Raw genomic sequence first — 23,198 nt, forward strand, 5'->3', positions numbered from 1 at the left:
AGACTGGTAACACGCACTTCAGGGCGAGTGCGAGGAGCAGGAACAGGACACCCCGGACTGGGCAGGTGCACTGGAGGCCTGATGCGTGGGGCTGGCACAGGTGGCGCCAGACTGGTAACACGCACCTCAGGGCGAGTGCGGGGAGCAGGAACAGGACACACTGGACTGGAGAGACTCACTGGAGGCCTAATGCGTGGAGCCGGGACAGGATATACTAGACCGTGGAGGCGCACTGGAGGTCTGGAGCATATGGCTGGAACAACCCGTCCTGGATGGATGCTCAGTGTAGCTTGGCAAATGCGGGGCACAGGCACAGATCGCACCGGGCTATGAATGCGCACTGGTGATATAGTGCGCATCACAGCATAACTCGTTGCCTGACTGGTCACATGCTCCCTACGGTAAACACGGGGAGTTGGCTCAGGTCTTCAACCTGACTCCATCAATCTCCCCGTGTGTCCCCCCCAATTTTTGGGGGGGAGCTGTCTCTCGGGTTTCCGCCGTTGCCGTGCTAGTTCCTCGTATTGTCGCCGCTCTGTTCTTGCTGCCTCCACCTGCTTCCCCGGCAGGTTTTTGTATCTCTCCAATACTTGCTCCCAAGTCCAGTCTATTCTTTCTTCCAACTCCTCCAGAGACCAGGATGCCATCTCCTCCCGGGCACGCTGCTTGATCCAGTTGTTGTGGGAGATTCTGTCACGGTTGTCGTAGGATGAAGGAGCGGACCAAAGCGCAGCGTGTGTATCGTTCCACATTTTCTTTATTAAACTGTGAAACTATGCAATACATACAAATAAACTGAAATAACAAAAACAACAAACTGTGACGAAGAGTTACAACATACACTTACTCAAAAACAATCTCCCACAAACCCAGGTGGGAAAAACAACTATTTAAGTATGATCTCCAATTAGAGACAATGATGACCAGCTGCCTCTAATTGGAGATCATCCCCCCCCAAAAAACATAGAAATACAAAACTAGAACATAACATAGAAAATCTAAACTAGAAAAAAAAACTGTCACGCCCTGACCTACTCTACCATAGAAAATAACAGCTTTCTATGGTCAGGACATGACAGCACCTGACCTCAATTTTGAGTCTCATTGCAAAGGGTCTGAATATTTATGTAAATAAGGTATTTCTGATTTGTATTTTTAATACATTTATGGGGTATTTTGTGTAGATTGATGAGGGAACATTTTTATTTAATCCATTTTAGAATAAGGCTGTAACGTAACAAAATGTGGGAAATGGGAAGGGGTCTGAATACTTTCTGAATGCACTGCACACTCCCAGTAATTTATTGGGGAAAACACCAACGCTTTGGCATCACTGTGCCTTCTTCAGGGAAATGTCATGAATGCTTGAGCCAGGTAATGTAGACAAAAAATGAAATTAGTGCAACCAATGACAGTATATGGAACCAAAATAGATTTGATCCTGTGATACAGGCCATATGGCACAGGGAGGGGTGGGGTGGGTGGAACTTAAAAGAACTGCAATAAAAACTAGGACATTTCCAAGATTCCACTCCATTTCATTCCCCATTTGATCCTCTTTCAAGGTCCCTTTGGCCTTCTGTTCTGCCAAACGCAAACTGACACATAGGCTAGAAGACATTGTTCTTATCTTGAATTAGGCCTATCTCTTGTCTCTTGTGAAATAATGCAAAACAAGCTGTTGGAAACCATTCTATTATGGTGCCTTTCCACTAAACTTAGACAGGGCTTGAACTAATGGCTTGGGACCTCCATAATAAAACATTCAGAAATGTGATATTTTATGAAAGTTAATATGTTGATATTTAATTCGTTTATATTTTATTTACGTTATACTATATCTTGCCTCAGAATAGATACATAATCAAGTAATTATGTCATGTTTGAGAGGTAGACTATGGGTAGACACTGTAGGTTAATGCCAGACAGGACCACATCTCTGGACCCTTGCAGTCGTTATAATACTGACAGTTTACACATGACGCGGAGAGATTAAGGGATAGGCGGGACTGGAGAGCATCTGGTGCGCTCGCGTCTGCACAATGCGCTCCAGCCACTGTTTGGAATTTATTGCACAGGCTATCCTTTTGATGGATAGAGCAATGTTTGTTTCTTCCTCCATTCAAACGTACGCTGCATCAATCCACCGAGTCTGTTCCAACAGAAGGACGTAAATGGTTGTCATCATCATCTTTGCTGCTCCTACTGTATGTGGTCCTTGGGATTTATTGCTTCAATTTGAAAAGTAGGATAATTCAATGATGTCGATATCGCTGTTGTTCCTGTTCTACCCGTCTGTTTTGCTGTTCTTTGGCTTTGGCTGCCGGTACGCTTCGAGCTTTGTGTGTCCGGGTATCTGCCGATGTTCCTCCAACACCATTAGATGTAACAACATCACGGAGAAGTCCGTTCCAATGAGCGAAAGGGGTCCAAGACTGTAAGTGATTTATATTACATCTGAGCTGATTCATATTTTGTGGATGGACATGGTAACAATAATTTACATAATATTGGTGCGCATTTACACACGGGTCAAATCAATTGGAACCAGAGAGCATGCATGCAAAAAAAATGTTAAATTAGTTAACTTTTTTAAATGAAAGATTAGGCATGTATGGTGGTATTTTAAAAAACACAAGCGCTCAATTATATTATTACTTTCCTTGATAGACTACTATTGGTGTTACTTTCAGAAAATGGATCCTAAAATGGATCCATTACATGTAACGTAGGTCTACGGGGCGGCGAGTAGCCTAGTGGTTAGCTCTTTGGGCCAGTAACCGGAAGGTTGCTAGATCGAATCACCGAGTTGATAAAGTAAAAATCTGTCTTTCTTCCCCTGAACAAGGCAGTTTAACCCACTGTTCCTAAGCCGTCATCGTAAATAACAATTTGTTCTTAACTGACTTGCCTAGTTAAATATATGTATTTTTTAAAAACGTTTCCATTGGGTACGCTGTGGATGCACAGGATGTTCCAAAGCCTTCTAAAACGTGCTCTCTATGCATTTGAAAAATCCCAGCAACATATATATTTTTTTGCTTTATACCCAAGAAGCTCTAGCTACTGAATTGATATAATGGTCCGGATACCTTCCTCCAGTCCTGAGAGGCTGACTAAGATAAATTATGTTCTGCTTTTTCATCCTCAAATCCCTAGGCTCTAAAACACTATATGGCCAACGTTGTGAATTTTTTATTACTTGATTTGGATATGTCTAAATGCAGGTGTTCTATTGAATTCGACTTAATTTGAAACATACTAGCCTGCGTGTGTGTGTGTGTGTGTGTGTGTGTGTAGAGAGAGGTCCAAAGTTGTAAATTAGTTCAAAGCAAATCTCTCTTGGCAGAGTATAGAGGCCATCTCCTGCAGTCAAGTTTCCATTAAAGGGATAGCTCACTTTTCTGAAGTTTAGTTTAGATTGCTAGACGCTGCAAAATTGTGAGCCAGATGATTCTTGAAATTGTTAAATAACCAGTTAATGGATTTAAAAATGTTTCAGAGGACACAACAACACCCAATAGAGAAGTTGAAAATAAGCTGACCATCAAAAGTGAACTAACCCTTTAAAGCTGTCTGTCTGTAAGCCACATTTTGGCAGGCAGACTGTTTATAAAACCCTATAAGTCTTCTCCTAGATCATTTGCTGAGATCATTTTTATACAGCAAATTCTCCAGTGTTAAATCAACACTGACAGTGTTAAATGTAACATCTAGTTAGTGTAAAGCCTTTGTTGCATATTTCCTAGAGGACCTTGCCTGTCAAGTGAATTGTAAAGTTAACACCCATGACTGTATTTGTTAGGGACAGTGACATAGTTGTTGCGTTCATACATGTTCAGCCCTATGGCCTTCACCAAGTGAGATACTAAGCGAATATGTTAACATTAAAATGTAATTATTCAACACAATAACAAATATTTAATAAGGCCTTATTTTGAGGGCCAAGTTTTACCCTAATACAGTGACCTGAAACTCATGTTTTTCAGGCCTGCAAGTCACATTATGATGGCTTGCAAAGTTATGTGTAATTCTTATTGGAATCCAGCCAGAGTGGGGATATCCAACATTTTGAATTTTTATTCCCCTGCAGCCTGCATTCAGAACGACTGCACGTTTTGAAAACCTAAGACATGAGACTACCTAAGACATCTAAACTGGAACAACCATTTCAGTAACGGGTGCAATAAGTCCAAGTAACAGATTGGATTAGTTTTAATTTAACACTTACATCATTAACTGAATCCCGTCCAGGCAGCCTTCGCAAATGACCATGTTGTACCTTTAAGAGGCTAAAGCCACAAAAGACCTAATGGAATGGCATGGTATCAGTTATCTGTTGTTGATTTTTCAATCTAACATTTCTAGTGTTGATTCAGGAGAAAACTATGTTTTTTTGTTCCCAAATCCTAATCAAATTTTATTGGTCACAAACACGTGTTTAGCAGATGTTATTGCGGGTGTAGCGAAATGATTGTGTTTCTAGCTCCAACAGTGCAGTAATATCTAACAAGTAATATCTAACAAGTACACAACATATACCCAATACATGCAAATCTAGTAAAGGAATGGAATTAAGAAAATTCTAACCAACTGTTGAGACCCCAACTGAGTTCTGAATAAAATAATATATACAACAATTTTGGGAAATTGATCCGCTGGCCTACAAAAGAGGGGCAGTCTGTTTATATCTTCCAAACCACAGAGTTACATTAAGGTGAACTAATCGGCCATTCCATTTGAGTGACTCTGTCCTCCATTTCTTATTCTGCTGTCACGATGGGCCTCGTATGAGGTTACATTAGCTGGTGGTTACATTAGCTGGTGTTTGGACATCTGTAGGGGCTTGGCTCAATGAGGAGGCCTGTCAATGTGGCTTTTGTAAATCGAGAGATTGTCCAAACACTCTGACACTAATAAAAACAAGCCCTTGTTCCCTGCATTAGTGGAGAGCGATGGGTCTGAGTGATTCATCAAGTCTGTTACAGTTGTCTGTTACAAAATAGCATTGTTCAATAATTGTGTCAGTATTGTCTATTGATAAAACAGAAAAATACTTTTGGCCAATACTGTTATACAGTACATGATGGAGTTCAGAGTTAACAGTGTGCTGCTTTATGTACAGTGAGCTCCAAAAGTATTGGGACATTGACAAACGTTTTGTTGTTTTGGCTCTGTACTCCAGCAATATGGATTTGAAATGATACATTGACTATGAGATTAAAGTGCAGACTGTATATTCATCCATATCAACTGAACTGTTTAGAAATTACAGCACTTTTTGAACGTAGTCCCCCCATTTTAGGGGAGCAAAAGTATTGGGACAAATTCATTTTTATGTGTATTAAAGAAGTCGAAGTTTAGTATTTGGTCCCATATTCCTAGTACTCAGTGATTACATCTAGCTTGTGACTCTACAAACTTGTTGGATGCATTTGCTGTTTGTTTTGGTTGTGTTTCAGATTATTTTGTGCCCAATGGTAAATAAGGTATTGACTCATTTTAAAGTCACATTTATTGTAAATAAGAATACAATATGTGTCTATACATATACATACATATATATATATATATGAATGTGGATGTTACCATGATTATGGATAGTCCTGAATGAATCATGAATAATGATGAGTAAGAATGTAATGGTGAGAGATTAGCATGTCATGGGAGGTATGATATTTGTTCATCTGTTTCTCACTTTCTCATTCATCATTATTCACGATTCAAAAAACACAAGCCAAATATCCCATTTGAGAAACATCTGCAGTGTAGACTCAATCTCTCCAGTCATTAAATGCATACTTCTGTTCGACTAGATGATTAGCAGTCCCATATTGCATTAGATTTTACACTGTTCATAATAATGTCAGTTTGACTATAGATTAGAATTTGTGGACAAAGACATTAAAATAAATCAGATTTTTTAATATAATTAGCTTTTTTAATATAAAACTTTGGAGTTATTGGAGATGTATCATAAACCGTTTAATAGTGTATTTATGTAGTTATTGAAAGTGTAACATTATCTGTGAAACATTTTCTCATATCTAGCTGTTTATTTGAAAATGATAGACCTGTTACTTTGAAAGGAATCTCTGTGTCACACCCTGATTTGTTTCACCTGTCTTTGTGATTGTCTCCACCCCCCTCCAGGTGTCGCCCATCTTCCCCATTATCCCCTGTGTATTTATACCGGTGTTCTCTGTTTGTCTGTTGCCAGTTCGTCATGTCTGTCAAGTCAACCAACGTTTTTGTATCAGCTCTTGCTTTACTCCCGGCTCTCTATTCTTGTCCTCCTGGTTTTGACACTTGCCTGCCCTGAGCCTGCCCGCCTGACCACTCTGCTTGACCTGACCCTGAGCATGCCTGCCGTCCTGTACCTTTGCCCCTGTTGCTGTAATAAACATTGTTACTTCGACACGGTCTGCATCTGGGTCTTACCTTATTCTGATAGTACGAACTTGCCATGACTGACCCAGCAGACCCGGGCCAGCTGCGCGACACCATCTCCTCCCAAGGAGCCACCATCGGGAGGCACAAGGAACTGCTTCGTGGCCTTATGGAGGGGGTCCAAATGTTGTCTGAACGCCATAACCGGGCATTGAGTAGTTTGCTGGAGCCATTCCGCGGGTTGTCTGGGAAGCAGCCTACCACAGCCTCTCAGTAACCCAGCTGCTAGCAGCGCCGTCTCATCGGCCGCTCCACCTTCTCAGGAGCCCCGTTTACCCCCACCCCCCCCACCCCCGGAATGCTTCAATGGAGAGTCGACCATCTGTCGGGCGTTTTCTAGCTCAGTGTGCCCTCATTTTCGAGCTTCAGCCCTCCTCCTTCCCCTAGGCTATCTTGGAGTGAGCCGATCTCATCACGCTGATGTCCGGGAGGGCTCTCACCTGGGCTACTGCTGTATGGGAACAGCAGCCGGCCATATGTGTTAGTCTGGAGGGGTTCGTGGGAGAGGTGAAGGTTTTTTACGCCCCGTTCTCCTGGAGAGAAGCTGCCCGGGAGCTAATCCAGCTTCAGCAGGACTCCTGCAGTGTGGCTGACTATACAGTGGATTTCCGCACGTTGGCAGCAGAGAGTGATTGGAACCAGGAAGAACTGTTCGATATGTTCCTGCACGGCGTCTCGGAGGAGGTCAAGGACGAGCTTGCTGCTCGGGAGTTACCTACGGATCTCGATTCCCTCATCACTTTGACCATCCAAATTGATGTCCGACTACGGGAACGATGGAGCGATATGAAATTCGACTTCGCTCGCACAACCAGGGATTCCACCTTGCCTCTGAGTTTACTTGAATTTCAGAGATCAGTGACCTATTTTGAAGCAACTATTGCAAAGGGTTTTCTAATGATCAATTAGCTTTTTAAAATTATAAACTTGGATTAGCTAGCACAATGTGCCATTGGAACACAGGAGTGATGGTTGTTTACAATGGGCCTCTGTACACCTATGTAGATATTCCATAAAAAATCTGCAGTTTCCAGCTACAATAGTCATTTAAAGCTAATTGATCATTAGAAAACCCTTTGCAATTATGTTAGCACAGATGAAACCTGTTGTCCTGATTTAAAGAAGCAATAAAACTGGCCTTCATTAGACTACCACTCAGACTAGTTGAGTAACTGGAGCATCAGCATTTGTGGGTTCGATTACAGGCTCAAAATGGCCAGAAACAAATACATTTCTTCTGAAACTCGTCAGTCTATTCTTGTTCTGAGAAATGAAGAGTATTCCATGTGAGAAATTGCCAAGAAAGTGAAGATGTCGTACAACGCTGTGTAATACTCCCTTCACAGAACAGCACAAACTGGGTCTAACCAGAATAGAAAGAGGAGTGGGAGGCCCCGGTGCACAACTGAGCAAAAAAACAAGTACATTAGAGTATCTAGTTAGAGAAACAGACGCCAGTCTCAACGTCAACAGTGAAGAGGCGACTCCAGGATGCTGGCCTTCTAGGCAGAGTTGCAGAGAAAAAAACATATCTCAGACTGGCCAATAAAAATAAAAGATTAAGATGGGCAAAAGAACACAGGCACTGGACAGAGGAACTCTGCCTAGAAGGCCAGCATCCCGGAGTCGCCTCTTCACTGTTGACGTTGAGACTGGTGTTTTGCGGGTACTATTTAATGAAGCTGCAAGTTGAGGACTTGTGAGGTGTCTGTTTCTGAAACTAGACACTCTAACGTACTTGTCCTCTTGCTCAGTTGTGCACCGGGGACTCCCACTCTTCTATTCTCGTTAGAGGCAGATTTTTAACTGCATTGTTAAGGGCTTAGAAAGCCTTTCACTGTAAGGTCTACACCTGTTGTATTCGGCACATGTGACAAATACAATTTGATTTGATTTGATTTGATAACATCCCTGTCGCTCTGTGGCAAGCAGGACAGTCACACATAAACACAGGCCATCTTATCTTCCTACATAGAACCTGTTTGTGAAACCAGCTCTTGAAAACTGAGCCTGTCCTGCAGGTTCAACTAGGTTTTAGTTTTTTTATTTGTTTAAGAGAGGAGAAAAATATAACAGAGTGGAAAATATAATATAGTAATTGTTGCAAAACATTTATGTGAAAATAGCAAATGTTTGGAGCATAATGCAGTAAATACTGTATGTTTAGATTAAATAAAATGAAGAATCAGTAATAATAAGAGCATCATGCTATAATCATCATGCTATATATTGCAGGTTTCATTTCCATATACAGTGGCTTGCGAAAGTATTCACCCCCCTTGGCATTTTTCCTATTTTGTTGCCTTACAACCTGGAATTAAAATTGTTTTGTGGCGGGTTTGTGTCATTTGATTTTCACAACATGCCTACCACTTTGAAGATGCAAAATATTTTTTATTGTGAAACAAACAAGAAATAAGACAAAAAACAGAACTTGAGCGTGCATAACTATTCACCCCCCCAAAATCACAAAATCAAAACTTTGTAGAGCCACCTTTTGCAGCAATTACAGCTGAAAGTCTCTTGGAGTATGTCTCTATAAGCTTGGCACGTCTAGCCACTGGGATTTTTGCCCATTCTTCAAGGCAAAACTGCTCCAGCTCCTTCAAGTTGGATGGGTTCCGCTGGTGTACATAAATCTTTAAGTCATGCCACAGATTTTCAATTGGATTGAGGTCTGGGCTTTGACTAGGCCATTTCAAGACATTTAAATGTTTCCCCTTAAACCACTCGAGTGTTGCTTTAGCAGTATGGTTAGGGTCATTGTCCTGCTGGAAGGTGAACCTCCATCCCAGTCTCAAATCTCTGGAAGACTGAGACAGGTTTCCCACAAGAATTTAGCGCCATCCATCATGCCTTCAATTTTGACCAGTTTCCCAGTCCCTGCCGATGAAAAACATCCCCACAGCATGATGCTGCCACCACCATGCTTCACTGTGGGGATGGTGTTCTCGGGGTGATGGGAGGTGTTGGGTTTGCGCCAGACATAGCATTTTCCTTGATGGCCAAAAAGCTACATTTTAGTCTCATCTGACCAGAGTACCTTCTTCCATATGTTTGGGGAGTCTCCCACATGCCTTTTGGCAAACACCAAACGTGTTTGCTCATTTTTTTCTTTAAGCAATGGCTTTTTTCTGGCCACTCTTCCTTAAAGCCTAGCTCTGGGGCGTGTACGGCTTAAAGTGGTCCTATGCACAGATACTCCAATCTCCGCTGTGGAGCTTTGCAGCTCCTTCAGGGTTATCTTTGGTCTCTTTGTTGCCTCTCTGATTAATGCCCTCCTTGCCTGGTCTGTGAGTTTTGGTGGGCGGCCCTCTCTTGGCAGGTTTGTTGCGGTGCCATATTCTTTCCATTTTTTAATAATGGATTTAATGGTGCTCCGTGGGATGTTCAAAGCTTTGGATATTTTTTTATAACCCGACCCTGACTTCTCCACAACTTTGTCCATGACCTGTAAGAAGAGCTCCTTGGTCTTCATGGTGCCGTTTGCTTGGTGGTGCCCCTTGCTTAGTGGTGTTGCAGACTCTGGGGCCTTTCAGAACAGGTGTATATGTAACCGATGTGAAATGGCTAGTTAGTTAGCGGTGGTGCGCGCTAATAGCGTTTCAATCGGGTGACGTCACCCGCTCTGAGACCTGAAGTAGTTGTTCCCCTTGCTCTGCAAGGGCCGTGGCTTTTGTGGCGCAATGGGTAACGATGCTTCGTGGGTGTCTGTTGTTGATGTGTGCAGAGGGTCCCTGGTTCAAGCCCAGGTTGGGGCGAGGAGAGGGACGGAAGCTATACTGTTACATACAGTGCCTTGCGAAAGTATTCGGCCCCCTTGAACTTTTCGACCTTTTGCCACATTTCAGGCTTCAAACATAAAGATATAAAACTGTAATTTTTTGTGAAGAATCAACAACAAGTGGGACACAATTATGAAGTGGAACGAAATTTATTGGATATTTCAAACTTTTTTAACAATAAAAAAATGGAAAAATTGGCCGTGCAAAATTATTCAGCCCCTGTACTTTCAGTGCAGCAAACTCTCTCCAGAAGTTCAGTGAGGATCTCTGAATGATCCAATGTTGACCTAAATGACTAATGATGATAAATAGAATCCACCTGTGTGTAATCAAGTCTCCGTATAAATGCACCTGCTCTGTGATAGACTCAGAGGTCCGTTTAAAGCGCAGAGAGCATCATGAAGAAAAAGGAACACACCAGGCAGGTCCGAGATACTGTTGTGGAGAAGTTTAAAGCCGGATTTGGATACAAAAAGATTTCCCAAGCTTTAAACATCCCAAGGAGCACTGTGCAAGCGATAATATTGAAATGGAAGGAGTATCAGACCACGGCAAATCTACGAAGACCCGGCCGTCCCTCTAAACTTTCAGCTCATACAAGGAGAAGACTGATCAGAGATGCAGCCAAGAGGCCCATGATCACTCTGGATGAACTGCAGAGATCTACAGCTGAGGTGGGAGACTCTGTCCATAGGACAACAATCAGTCGTATACTGCACAAATCTGGCCTTTATGGAAGAGTGGCAAAAAGAAAGCCATTTCTTAAAGATATCCATAAAAAGTGTCGTTTAAAGTTTGCCACTAGCCACCTGGGAGACACACCAAACATGTGGAAGAAGGTGCTCTGGTCAGATGAAACCAAAATCGAACTTTTTGGCATCAATGCAAAACGTTATGTTTGGCGTAAAAGCAACACAGCTCATCACCCTGAACACACCATCCCCACTGTCAAACATGGTGGTGGCAGCATCATGGTTTGGGCCTGCTTTTCTTCAGCAGGGGCAGGGAAGATGGTTAAAATTGATGGGAAGATGGATGGAGCCAAATACAGGACCATTCTGGAAGAAAACCTGATGGAGTCTGCAAAAGACCTGAGTCTGGGACGGAGATTTGTCTTCCAACAAGACAATGATCCAAAACATAAAGCAAAATCTACAATGGAATGGTTCACAAATAAACATATCCAGGTGTTAGAATGGCCAAGTCAAAGTCCAGACCTGAATCCAATCGAGAATCTGTGGAAAGAACTGAAAACTGCTGTTCACAAACGCTCTTCATCCAACCTCACTGAGCTCGAGCTGTTTTGCAAGGAGGAATGGGCAAAAAGTTCAGTCTCTCGATGTGCAAAACTGATAGAGACATACCCCAAGCGATTTACAGCTGTAATCGCAGCAAAAGGTGGCGCTACAAAGTATTAACTTAAGGGGGCTGAATAATTTTGCACGCCCAATTTTTCAGTTTTTTATTTGTTAAAAAAGTTTGAAATATCCAATAAATTTCGTTCCACTTCATGATTGTGTCCCACTTGTTGTTGATTCTTCACAAAAAATTACAGTTTTATATCTTTATGTTTGAAGCCTGAAATGTGGCAAAAGGTCGAAAAGTTCAAGGGGGCCGAATACTTTCGCAAGGCACTGTATATATACTGAGATCATGTGACACTTAGATTGCACACAAGTGGACTTTATTTAACTAATTATGTGACTTCTGAAAGTAATTGGTTGCACCATATCTTATTTAGGGGCTTAATAGCAAAGGGGCGAATACATATGCACGCACCACCTTTCTGTTTTTCATTTTTTTGAATTTTATGAAACAAATAATTTTTTTCACTTCACCAATTTGTACTATTTGGTGTATGTCCATGACATGAAATGCAAATAAAAATCCATTTCAATTACAGGTTGTAATGCAACAAAATAGTAAAAACGCCAAGGGGGATGAATACTTTTGCAAGGCACTGGATTTAGGGCTTGTTTTTGGTGTGTGTGTGTGTGTATGTGTGTGTGCATATGCGTGTGTATGTGAGCGTGTGTGTTTACTGAAGAGGACAACAGATATGTGTGTGACTGTGTGGAAGACCTTGAACAATGTGTTGTTACCAGGACAACTTCAGACAGGGAATTCTTTCAAGAACACACACTTCCTTGACTGTTAACAAAATGTCTTATTTGACTTACTAAAAGTAAAGTCGAAAAGTATGGTTCCTTTTCGATGGTCTGTCAAATAGTTTAAAAGTACCATTTTATATAATATTGTCTTTCTGACTGTTCCCATACTTCTCAGGGTCCTGAAGCATCTGACTATGAGCACAATAGCCAGCCACACCTTTGATGGCCTGAGAAGAGTCCAGCATATGTGAGTATCAAATATCAATCTGGCGTTGATCCATATCAATTCAATCACTTTTTGACCACACCCCTTTTGATTAGGAATTGTTCAAAATAACCCGTTTTTGCTTGGTGCGTCTTTTAGAGAAATCGGTCAAAGTGTTGCCTTGGAAACCATAGAGACCCTTGCATTCAACAATCTTCTCGACCTCAATGAAATGTGAGTGTGTTTCCCCCAGGTGTAGAACATGGATCCTCATAGAAAGAGTTTAGTCTGCTTTCTTGTATGGGCTGATCTTTTTTCAAGATGGTGTTCTAGATCTGCTAGTGATGTATGTGACGTTTAGTAATATGTCATTGTAAGTGACGTATAACTAATATGTCAGCTTGGGTGACATACAGTATAACAAAAATGATTAAGTGTCACTATTTTGAATGATCCTACTGAGACCATGTTGTGAATATATTGTAAAGGGACTGGCTGAAATCAAGCGTGTTCTGTATGTCAGATGTGTGCTGTATGTGACGTCATATACATTTTTGTTTCGCAGCTTCATTAAGAACACACGGAGCCTGGTGCACATCGCTCGAAGGACGTTCAACAACCTTCCTAAGCTGCGTTATCTGTGAGAGGCCTTCTGAACTTTAAGAGATACCAGAGATCATACCATACTATACTATGTCTGTGTTTCAAATGGCACCCTATTCCTATCATAGTCCACTACTTTGTATTCCCTTTATAGTGAACTACTTTTGACCAGGACCAGGGCTCTGGTCAGAAGTAGCGCACTATAAAGGGAATAGGCTGCCATTTGGGATGCAACCTATCTCTCTCTGCATAGTGAGGGCTTGTTCCACTCTAGATAATGCTACCTGTCTGGTTTATTCATTCACATACTTTCTTATACTCTGCTACAATGTACATGTTGACACTTTGACCTCACAATAGTTCATTTCAGTTCAGTAAATCTTTATTGTTCCCAGTGTATATATTGTGTGTATAAAACATTAAGAACACCTGCTCTTTCCATGACATAAACTGACCAGGTGAAACCAGGTGAAAGCTATGATCCCTTATTGATGTCACCTGTTAAATCCACTTCAATCAGTGTAGATGAAGGGAAGGAGACAGGTTATAGATGGATTTTTAAGCCTTGAGACAATTGAGACATGGATTGTCTCAACTGAAAAGTGTTCAGAGGGGGAATGGGCCAGACAAAATATTTAAGTTCCTTTGAACGGGGTATGGTAGTAGGTGCCAGGCACACTGGTTTGAGTGTGTCAAGAACTGTTGCTGGGTTTTTCACGCTTAACAGTTTCCCGTGTATATCAAGAATGGTCCACCACCCAAAGGACATCCAGCCAACTTGACACAACTGTGGGAAGCATTGGAGTCAACATGGACCAGCATCCCTGTGGAACACTTTCGACACCTTGTAATCAATGCCCCAGCAACTCAATATTAGAAAGGTTTTCCTAATGTTTTGTAAACTCAGTGTATATTGTACATACAAAACATAGAAACCATATGATACAACATACATAAGGGATAGCAAGACCTCGGTAAGGTAGCGCAAATAGGTTATTATTGTGTTATGAAGTAATATAATTCAGTCTTGTTATGCATTAACAGGAGTATATCCAACACTGGGATAACGGTGTTTCCTGACATGACTTCTATCCATTCTCTGGAACCTTGGAACCAAAATTTTGTCTTGTAAGTATGTGAAGAAAAAAAGGGGTGCTCCAATAACATGAGAAGAGGTGCTGCCTTAAATCCTAGTGGAATCCATAAGAGGTAGAGATGCGACACTCTCCATTAAAACTATTTTTTTATTAGAAATTCATTAAAAACACCGTGACTTTCATCAGACAGAGTGTTGTAAGTATGGGTCAGTGACGTTGAAGGACTTGTCGACACTCTGTTGAAAAGTAAATATAGGCCTAAACAGTATTATATCAACTTAATCAAAAATGTGTCTTACAGGGATATCTGTGACAACCTCTATCTTCTGTCAATACCAGTAAATGCTTTCGTTGGCATGACAACTGAATATACTGCAATGTAAGTACTGTGTTATTATAATGGCTAGGCCTACTTTTTCCAATCCAAAGGAGAATATAGTCCTAAAAGCCTGAAGTGTGAAAATGGTATTGCTATACTGAATGACATTTAAAGTCACTAACTCTCGTTATTGCCTATTCAGGATCTGGGATCTAGGCCTTAATGCCAATGGTGTTAACATTGTTTTGTCTCTATTCTAGGAACCTGTTCAACAACGGCATTAGAGAAATACAAGACTATGCCTTTAATGGGACCAAGATAAACAAATTGTAGTATTTCCCATACTTTTAACATTTCAACTTATTTTTTTACAATGATAGCAAATGACTAAATAATCCAGTAACAATAAACCATGCTATTTACATCTACTTTGTTTTATGTGTTCTTAGGGTTTTAAAGAATAACCGAAACCTCAGAGTGATCCATAGGGAAGCTTTTAAAGGAGCGGTGGGCCCTAGGATACTGTAAGTGACACGCTTAAAGACTATCAATATTTGGTCTTTATTCTATGTTTCCTTTATTTAGTCAGGTTACCACAAGACTATATGAAGTCATGGTAACCTTCCCACAGCTGCAGGGATCAACTACACATACTAGAAAGGCATCAGTACACACACTGTAAGTCACTTTAGAAGTCGAAAATATATCTAATGCATGTGCTTCTGCTTCTAGCTCCATTGGAATTTGTACAGTACCAGTCAAAAGTTTGGACACACATACTCATTCAAGGGTTTTTCTTTATTTTTACTATTTTCTACATTGTAGAATAATAGTCAATACATTAAAACTATGAAATAACACATATGGAATCATGTAGTACCCAAAAAAGTGTTAAACAAATAAAAATATATTTTATATTTGAGATTCTTCAAAGTAGCCACCCTTTGCCTTGATGACAGCTTTGCACACTCTTGGCATTCTCTCAACCAGCTTCACCTGGAATGCTTTTCCAACAGTCTTGAAGGAGTTCCCATATATGCTGAGCACTTGTTGGCTGCTTTTCCTTCACTCTGTGGTCCAACTCATCCCAAACCATCTCAATTGGGTTGAGGTCGGGTGATTGTGGAGGCCAGGTCATCTGATGCAGTACCATTACTCTCACTCTTGGTCAAATAGCCCTTCACACGGCCTGGAGGCATGTTGGGTCCTGTTGAAAAACAAATGATAGTCCCACTAAGTGCTGTGTAAGGGCTATTCTACAATGTAGAAAATAGCAAAAATAAAGAAAAACCCTTGAATGAGTAGGTGTGTCCAAACTTTTTGACTGGTACTGTAATATCCTCAAAAACCTTTGTATCCTCTGTGTTGAGTGAATGAGTTACGATGATGACAGGTTCCATCCATTCTGAACCCTTTGCCATGTCTGTAATTAGAGCTCTGATGAATGACTGAGGGAGTGAGTTCATTAGTGAGTGAGAGAATGAATTAATAAAAACCTTTATTATGATTGTGTTTTCACTGTATGTTTTCCAGAGATGTCTCGTCGACGGCGATAGAGACTTTGCCGTCACATGGCCTCAATTCTGTCGTGGAGCTGGTTGCCCGTACAGCCTACGGCCTAAAGCGACTACCCCCTTTCAGGGGTCTGGGCAACCTGCAGAAGGCACACCTCACCTACAACAGCCACTGCTGTGCCTTACTCACCTGGGACACACACAGGTGGCATAATCCCATTCTCTGCAGAAGAGGCTGGTGGGTGGAGATATAGGAGAACAGGCTCATTGTAATGGCTGGAATGGAATCAATGGAACAGTATCAAACACATCAGACATATGAAACCACATGTTTGACCATGTTCCATTTCAGCAAGCCATCCTCCTATAGCTCCTCCAACCAGCCTCTTCTGATTCACACCAGGAGCAAGTGTCAAAAGCAGGATTTGAACCTGGGTCTCCCACAGGAGAAACCAGTGTCTTGACGTTAGACCAAGAGGAAACTTCCTTTAGGGCTGACGGACAGGGAGTTCCTCTTTTCGAGGGATATAACTAGTAATTAAGTGGGCTATTCGTAGTAGAAGTTTGGAATTAATGAGACAATGGTCTTCAATGCCCTTCAAATGAATCCCATGAATTGTTTACAGGATGCAGCTGGAATCAGTCTCTAGGGCATGGGTTAAAGATAATGTAATCTCGGAACCCAAAACCAAGTAGTGTTTGCTGGCCAGCTAGCAGTCTATCACAAGAGACTAAATATATTGTATCTCATTTTAGGTTTTGCCCCGGTGCACGTTCGATGCGTGCCCGTTTGGTAATCCGGCCCTGTGTGTGTGTGTGTGTGTGTGTGTGTGTGTGTGTCTGTGACACAGCTCTCATGCCAGTCTCTCCTCATTGCTGTTAACCAAATCAAATGTTCCAAGAGGGTGGGGGCCCACAGATAGCATATGATAGCAAAATGTGTAGAATTGCAGGAAATTTGCTTTAAAACTGAATCATGTTCCCTCAGCCTCATGGCAAAATGTGTAGAATAGCAGGAAATTAGCTTTAAAACTGCAAGATTGTATAATAACATTGTAAAACTGCCAATTTTTCTCTCTGCACCATGGCAAAATGTGTTGAAATGAAAGAGGTCGGTGCCCAGGGTCCCAAATGCGGTAGTTGGCCCTACACACACACACACACACACACACACACACACACACACACAGCTGTATTTTCATGAAATGTAAGAACTTTTTGGAGTGTAACATTTTTGGAGCATTAAAAATCCTATTTTCCCTAACCTTAAACCTAACCCTAATACTTAACCTAACCCTAACATTATACCCAAAAACCCTTTCACTAAGACTAACCCTAACCCCAACCCCCCCTAACCCCAAAACCCTTAAAATACAATTTTAACAAATTCAGGACCAGAAAAAAGTCCTGACTGTTCAAAACAGTTCTTGTTTTCCTACCTTTTCAGGACATTAAGGTGAAATGTTAGGACATTGGGGTCCTGATAATGTAGGAAAACAAGGACACACACACACACACACACACACACACTTTGTCTCTCTCTCTCTCTCTCTCTCTATCGCTCTTTCTCCCACGCCCCCTCTCTCTTTTACTGTAATCATTCAAGCTCACAGGCCTAACAACACAGGTGTCATGTCCTGACCAGTAAAGGGGGTTATTTGTTATTGTAGTTTGGTCAGGGCGTGGCAGGGGGTGTTTGTTTTATGTTTTTCTGTGTTTTTGGTTTATGTTCTATGTTAGTATATTTCTATGTTTATTTTAGTGTGTCTATTTCTATGTTTAAGTTTCTTGGGTTGACCTTCAATTGGAGGCAGCTGTTCCTCGTTGTGTCTAACTGAAGGTCCTATTTAGTAGGGGTGTTTTTTCCTGTGTTTTGTGGGTAGTTGTTTCCTGTTTTGTGTATGTTGCACCTGACGGGACTGTTTACGGTCGTTTTGTTGTTTGTTTGATTTTGAGTTAAATAAAAGTAAATATGAGCACGTCACACGCCGCGTCTTGGTCCCCATTAGATGACCCACGTTACAACAGGATCATAAATGGGAACAATATCTGTTTGCCTGTTGCAGTTTATCAATGAGGTTCACAATGAAATCAAGACCAGACACTCATGGTAGTATGCTCCAAATATAGAGATGGAAAAGAGAGAACACCTATCTTTGCGATCATGGCTTCTGTGACGGCATAGACTGCCATTGTTGACTATCTTGTGGCAAGTGCGCCATCTATACATCTCTATGGCTCCACGCTGATTTTGAACACAGATTTAATTTACCTCTATCTCCCCTAGGGATTCTCCAATCAATGCAGCACAACATAATGGATCTAGGCCTACGTATTGTGATGACAGTCAGTCTGAAAAGTGAGTTTCTTTTGCTTCTTCGTTTAAATGTTCAGTGCAGCCATTTTTATCTCAATATCAAATCATTTCTGGTTAACAATTATGCGACTTATTGTGATTGTTTTAAATTACAATTGTAAAAAATAATCAAAAATAGCGTTTTAGTAAAGGGCAATTTCTCAAGCAAGAATTTTGAGAGGGGAGGGGAAACTGAAAATGACCTGTTATTGGCAGAGAAGTTTGGAACTCTCTTTCTTATTGATTTATTAACTAATGTACCGCATGGTGATGTCACCATGAAGGCCAAAACTCCATCCCACCAAAAAAACTACTCTTACACTAAAAGGGCATTATCATCATTTTCACAATTTAAAAGTATTATTCCAACCTCATAGTGTGGAAATATATATTAAACACAGGAAAATAACGTTTTTGATTGCACTGGGCCTTTAAAAAATCTAAAGTCTGAGTTCCCCAAATAATTATTCATTACATCATGGAATTGCTAAGTTTGTAGATTCATCCGTTTTGACTTAGAGACATCTTCAGTGAAGGTGCCATATTTGCCTAATTCCTAATTTGAGTAATAAATCATCTATTGATTATGACTTTTCAGGGATCCCATTTAAACTATCTGATTAGAAATGCCACTACTTGTCTGAACTAAAGTGAACTGTTTTTCATCCAGTCCTGCAATACTAGTGACACATCATGATCAATCATGATCTTTCAGTGATGACCTTTCATCTCTCCACCTTTGAACTATGGAAACAGGTTTTTCTATCTAGCCAATGGATTGTAGCCTCATATTACCAGACTAATTCATGTAAGTCCACAAGATCCGTCTGGCTCGCGACGCTAAATGCATTGGTCTTCGGGGAAAAATAAATGTCAATATAATTATACAGTCATAAAACTTTAGTGACCATTGACCTACTCTTTACACCTCTCGCTTCCTGTACCACCAGGTTTCCAGCTGGTATGGTGGACTCATCCGACACATCCCTACTGGTGGAAATACATGGAACAAACAAAGATGTGGAAGATGAGTCCTACGGAGGTGTGGATTTCCAGTATCCAGAACTAGGGTTATACTGTCAGACCAGACCAACCCTCCAGTGTACCCCAGAGGCTGACGCCTTTAACCCGTGTGAAGACATAGCAGGTAGAATCAAGAATTGCTGCACTCAACTCAGCTTAGTCCCTTAGCAAAAGTCTTTGGATGCAGGGTTAAAAAGACAAACTGGGAAAGGCAAAACCCTCATCTCACTGTAATAGTCTTTAGACGTTTTAATGTTATTTCAAGCAGTCAAGAGGTCAAACTAATGGACATGTTTTGACGACAGCCTTTTACTGAAAGAACAGAAGGCCTAGGCATGATGCAAAAACATTGAGATTACTTTGTCCTACTGTCTCCTTTCCACTGTTATTTTACTGTTTTACTATCTTTATTTCTTAATAATAAAAAAAATGGTATCTAATGTTGTTGCGCAACTTTAAATGTATTTTCTGTAAGAAATGTGTTATATAAATGAAGTTTGATTGATTGAGTTTGACTGCTTTTCCCTTGTTAACTCCAGGTTTCAGTTTTCTCAGAGTCGCCATCTGGTTCATCAACATCCTGGCGATCATTGGCAACCTGACGGTCCTCCTCATCTTCTTCACCAGTCGCTGTAAACTCACCGTGCCACGCTTCCTCATGTGTCATCTGGCCTTCGCTGACTTCTGCATCGGCGTCTACCTCCTTATGATTGCCGCGGTCGACCTCCACACCCGAGGCCACTACAGTGAGCACGCCATCGATTGGCAGACGGGAGCAGGTTGTAGTGCGGCGGGCTTCCTGTCTGTGTTCGGTGGGGAGCTGTCGGTGTACACGTTGTCGACTATCACTCTGGAGCGCTGGCATACGATAACTCATGCCTTGCAGCTGGAGAAGAGGCTAGGCCTGGCGCAGGCTGCTGGCATCATGGCTGGAGGGTGGTTGATCTGTCTGGGGATGGCCATGCTCCCCCTGGTGGGGGTCAGCAGCTACAGCAGGGTATATAATATACTGTACCATAAAAAAACAGAACAATGGACGGCAGAGTATACCTAATGCTTCTGAACAGAGTAGTGGCCGACATATTCTGTTCATTTTTCAATGATTCTACATGTTGAATCCACACAAATAGCCACCACTAGTCTGCACCCAGCAGGTGGTTGCTATGACACACTGCAGCGACAGAACGCAATGACCATCCATTGTTGTGTTAAAAAACACACCGCAGCGACAGCAAGTGATGGCCGTCCATCGTTGTTGCTATAACACACCGCAGCAAAAGAAAGCAATGACCGTCCATCGTTCTGTGTGTTCTTTACATTATTTTCCCAGAGGAGAAAATGGGTTAGGACACTTTTTTTCATTACTGCTGTATATTAAATAACACAATAAATATTTTCCAGGTGAGCATGTGCCTTCCCATGGACGTAAAGACTCCTCTGGCCCAAGCTTTCATCCTCCTGCTCCTCTTCTTCAACGTGGGGGCGTTCCTGGTGGTCTGCGTCTGCTACGTCCTCATCTACCTGGCAGTACGGAACCCCCAGTTCCCCAGCCGCAGTGCAGATGCCAAGATCGCTAAGCGCATGGCTGTCCTGATCTTCACCGACCTCCTCTGCATGGCGCCCATCTCGTTCTTCGCTATATCCGCAGCCTTTAAGGTTCCGCTCATCACCGTCACCAACTCCAAGATACTCCTGGTGTTGTTCTTTCCTATCAATTCCTGTGCCAACCCTTTCCTCTATGCCATCTTTACTAAGGCTTTCAGGAAAGATGTCTATCTGTTACTGAGTAACATGGGCTGCTGCGAGAATAAAGCTAATATGTACAGGATGAAGGCCTATTGCTCTGAGAATTTGGTGAAGAGTAGTTCTGGGAACAAAGGGACTCTGATTTGTACAACACAAATGATGGACCCTCTGCCATTGCAGAGCCAACAGCTGAAAGACGATGGAGATTTGGGGACAATCTGAAATGGCACCCTATACCTGAAGAATAGACTATGCTTTTTTATTTTGTTCTATTCATTATCATCAACAGTAGCAACAAGTGACCTTACAGTATTTTGTAGTGCAATTCACTGGTTACTACAGTCTTACTCGGGGGGGGGGGGGGGGGGGGGGTTATTGTTCGGATGGGACGTTTCTTTAACTTTTTTCTTTAACTGGGTCCTACAAGTAGAACCAGGATTGTCTGCAATTTACTGTAAATCAAAGAGACGGTAAACAATTCTGAACATTTGAACTCCAATGTAATTCTCATATGGCTAAATGTGTCATTCAACCAAATTGTATTTAAATAAAACAACATTTTCTGTTGGCATTCCAGACTTGCTTGGTGAATCAATGCTACACTATGTACATGTTTTGTAACAGAATAACTATTCGGATATATATTATATATATATATATATATATATATATATATATATATATATATATATATATACATATATATATATATATATACATACTTGTTTATTTTGCAGTCATATGGAATATCTTCAAGCAGAGGCTGTCTGTAGACCATAAGAATGAGACCAGTGTCCACAGACAGTGGTTAGACCAAGTGTAAACCAGCCTTGCATTTCACATAAGGCTCAGTGGCGACCCGTCATTCAGGGCAGAGCCCCACCTATTTTGAGCACCACATTTTTTGGAAGAAAAAAAACTTAACTCAGAACAGCGAATACTTGACTTCAGTGAGTTCAAGACAACTGGGAAGTCGGGAATAAATGAGCTCCGACTGGGAAAATACGTTTTGAACAGTCATCCAACTTGGAATTGTACATTAGGCCTATTTCTAGAGCTACGACCTGAAGATCAATGACATCATGATTCGACCTTGTTTTTTTGAGTTCCCAGTTGTTTTGAAAACGCCATAAATTCAGAGAATACCAGACTTTGATGAAAAAATTGGCCCACGAAGAACCGCTACGTCACCTTCCTGTTTAAGTGAGCACAGCACAACAAGGTGTCTAAAAATGTATTGTATGCTGCTGCATAAATTATGTCATATTCCAGGGAGATATGTATACTGTAGCTAAGAATGTAATACTAAGTGTATGTTGTGTAGTAAGATGTTAGTAGCCCATGCGTCTCACCATAATAATTTGGTCTATTTACCGCTCTTAATTTTGCCTACTGTTCTGACCTGGTGGTGCACATGTAGCCTATAACCTGTTTTAGAGAAATGTAATCATCAAATATTATAAGAGCTTTCATTGTCTGCTTCAATGCCCCCTTTACTTATCCTATGGTTCTGACTTGGTGTACAGGGAGAACACTGTAACAACGGCCCATGTTTTGAATTCTGTCGCTGTACATTTCAAAAGTGCTAAACAAATAGTTGAATTGACTATGTCCATCCTAGCTCACTCATTAATGTCTTAATCGAAATTACAGATTGCCTCTTATCAGCTTGTTGTCTGTCCCCTTACGTCATAGTTTGTACATCTCAATTTTCATTAGAAACCACATTTGTTTAAACAAGTCAGCCATATCAGCTATGTTTTTTAAAAGTCAGTAAATGAGGCTGAATGAACTGTTTCGCTGCCAGACAAGGCTCTGCTGATAGCCAGGTGTAGCAGTGGTAAGATGTTGGGACTGCTGTTGGGACAGCTTTATGTAGGCCCTAACAGTTTGTGGGCACCGTTTGTCACCGTTATAGTGCAATTAATGTATTGCTTAGTGTTGTGTTGTAGTGCTTTTGCTGGCATGCATCCCACTTTCTTTTTTTTG

General features: G+C 41.4%; 1 protein-coding gene across 2 annotated transcripts; it reads left to right on the forward strand.

Moving 5' to 3' along the window:
- Positions 1-1,724: 1,724 nt before the first annotated feature.
- lhcgr (luteinizing hormone/choriogonadotropin receptor) lies at positions 1,725-21,779 on the forward strand. 2 transcript variants are annotated; one of them, NM_001123555.1, is given in 14 exon segments: positions 1,987-2,437; positions 12,522-12,593; positions 12,711-12,785; positions 13,117-13,191; positions 14,199-14,282; positions 14,553-14,630; positions 14,831-14,899; positions 15,020-15,094; positions 16,104-16,289; positions 18,372-18,443; positions 19,391-19,587; positions 20,003-20,460; positions 20,865-21,490; positions 21,584-21,779. In NM_001123555.1, coding segments are annotated over 13 exon segments (2,187 nt in total). In that variant the 5' UTR covers positions 1,987-2,258; the 3' UTR covers positions 21,432-21,490; positions 21,584-21,779.
- Positions 21,780-23,198: the final 1,419 nt, after the last annotated feature.

Source organism: Salmo salar, chromosome 28 (genome assembly GCF_965601325.2).
Source record: "Salmo salar chromosome 28, fSalSal1, whole genome shotgun sequence".
In the NCBI taxonomy this organism is placed as follows: domain Eukaryota; kingdom Metazoa; phylum Chordata; class Actinopteri; order Salmoniformes; family Salmonidae; genus Salmo; species Salmo salar.

Bases quoted from the DNA above. Each gene is read 5' to 3' on its own strand.
- lhcgr (XM_014179976.3), top strand. From the start codon at position 2,259: ATGATGTCGATATCGCTGTTGTTCCTGTTCTACCCGTCTGTTTTGCTG. The intron at 15,095-16,103 runs GTAAGTGACACG...TATGTTTTCCAG, and splicing joins GCGGTGGGCCCTAGGATACT to AGATGTCTCGTCGACGGCGA. The intron at 16,290-18,371 runs GTGGCATAATCC...TATCTCCCCTAG, and splicing joins CTCACCTGGGACACACACAG to GGATTCTCCAATCAATGCAG.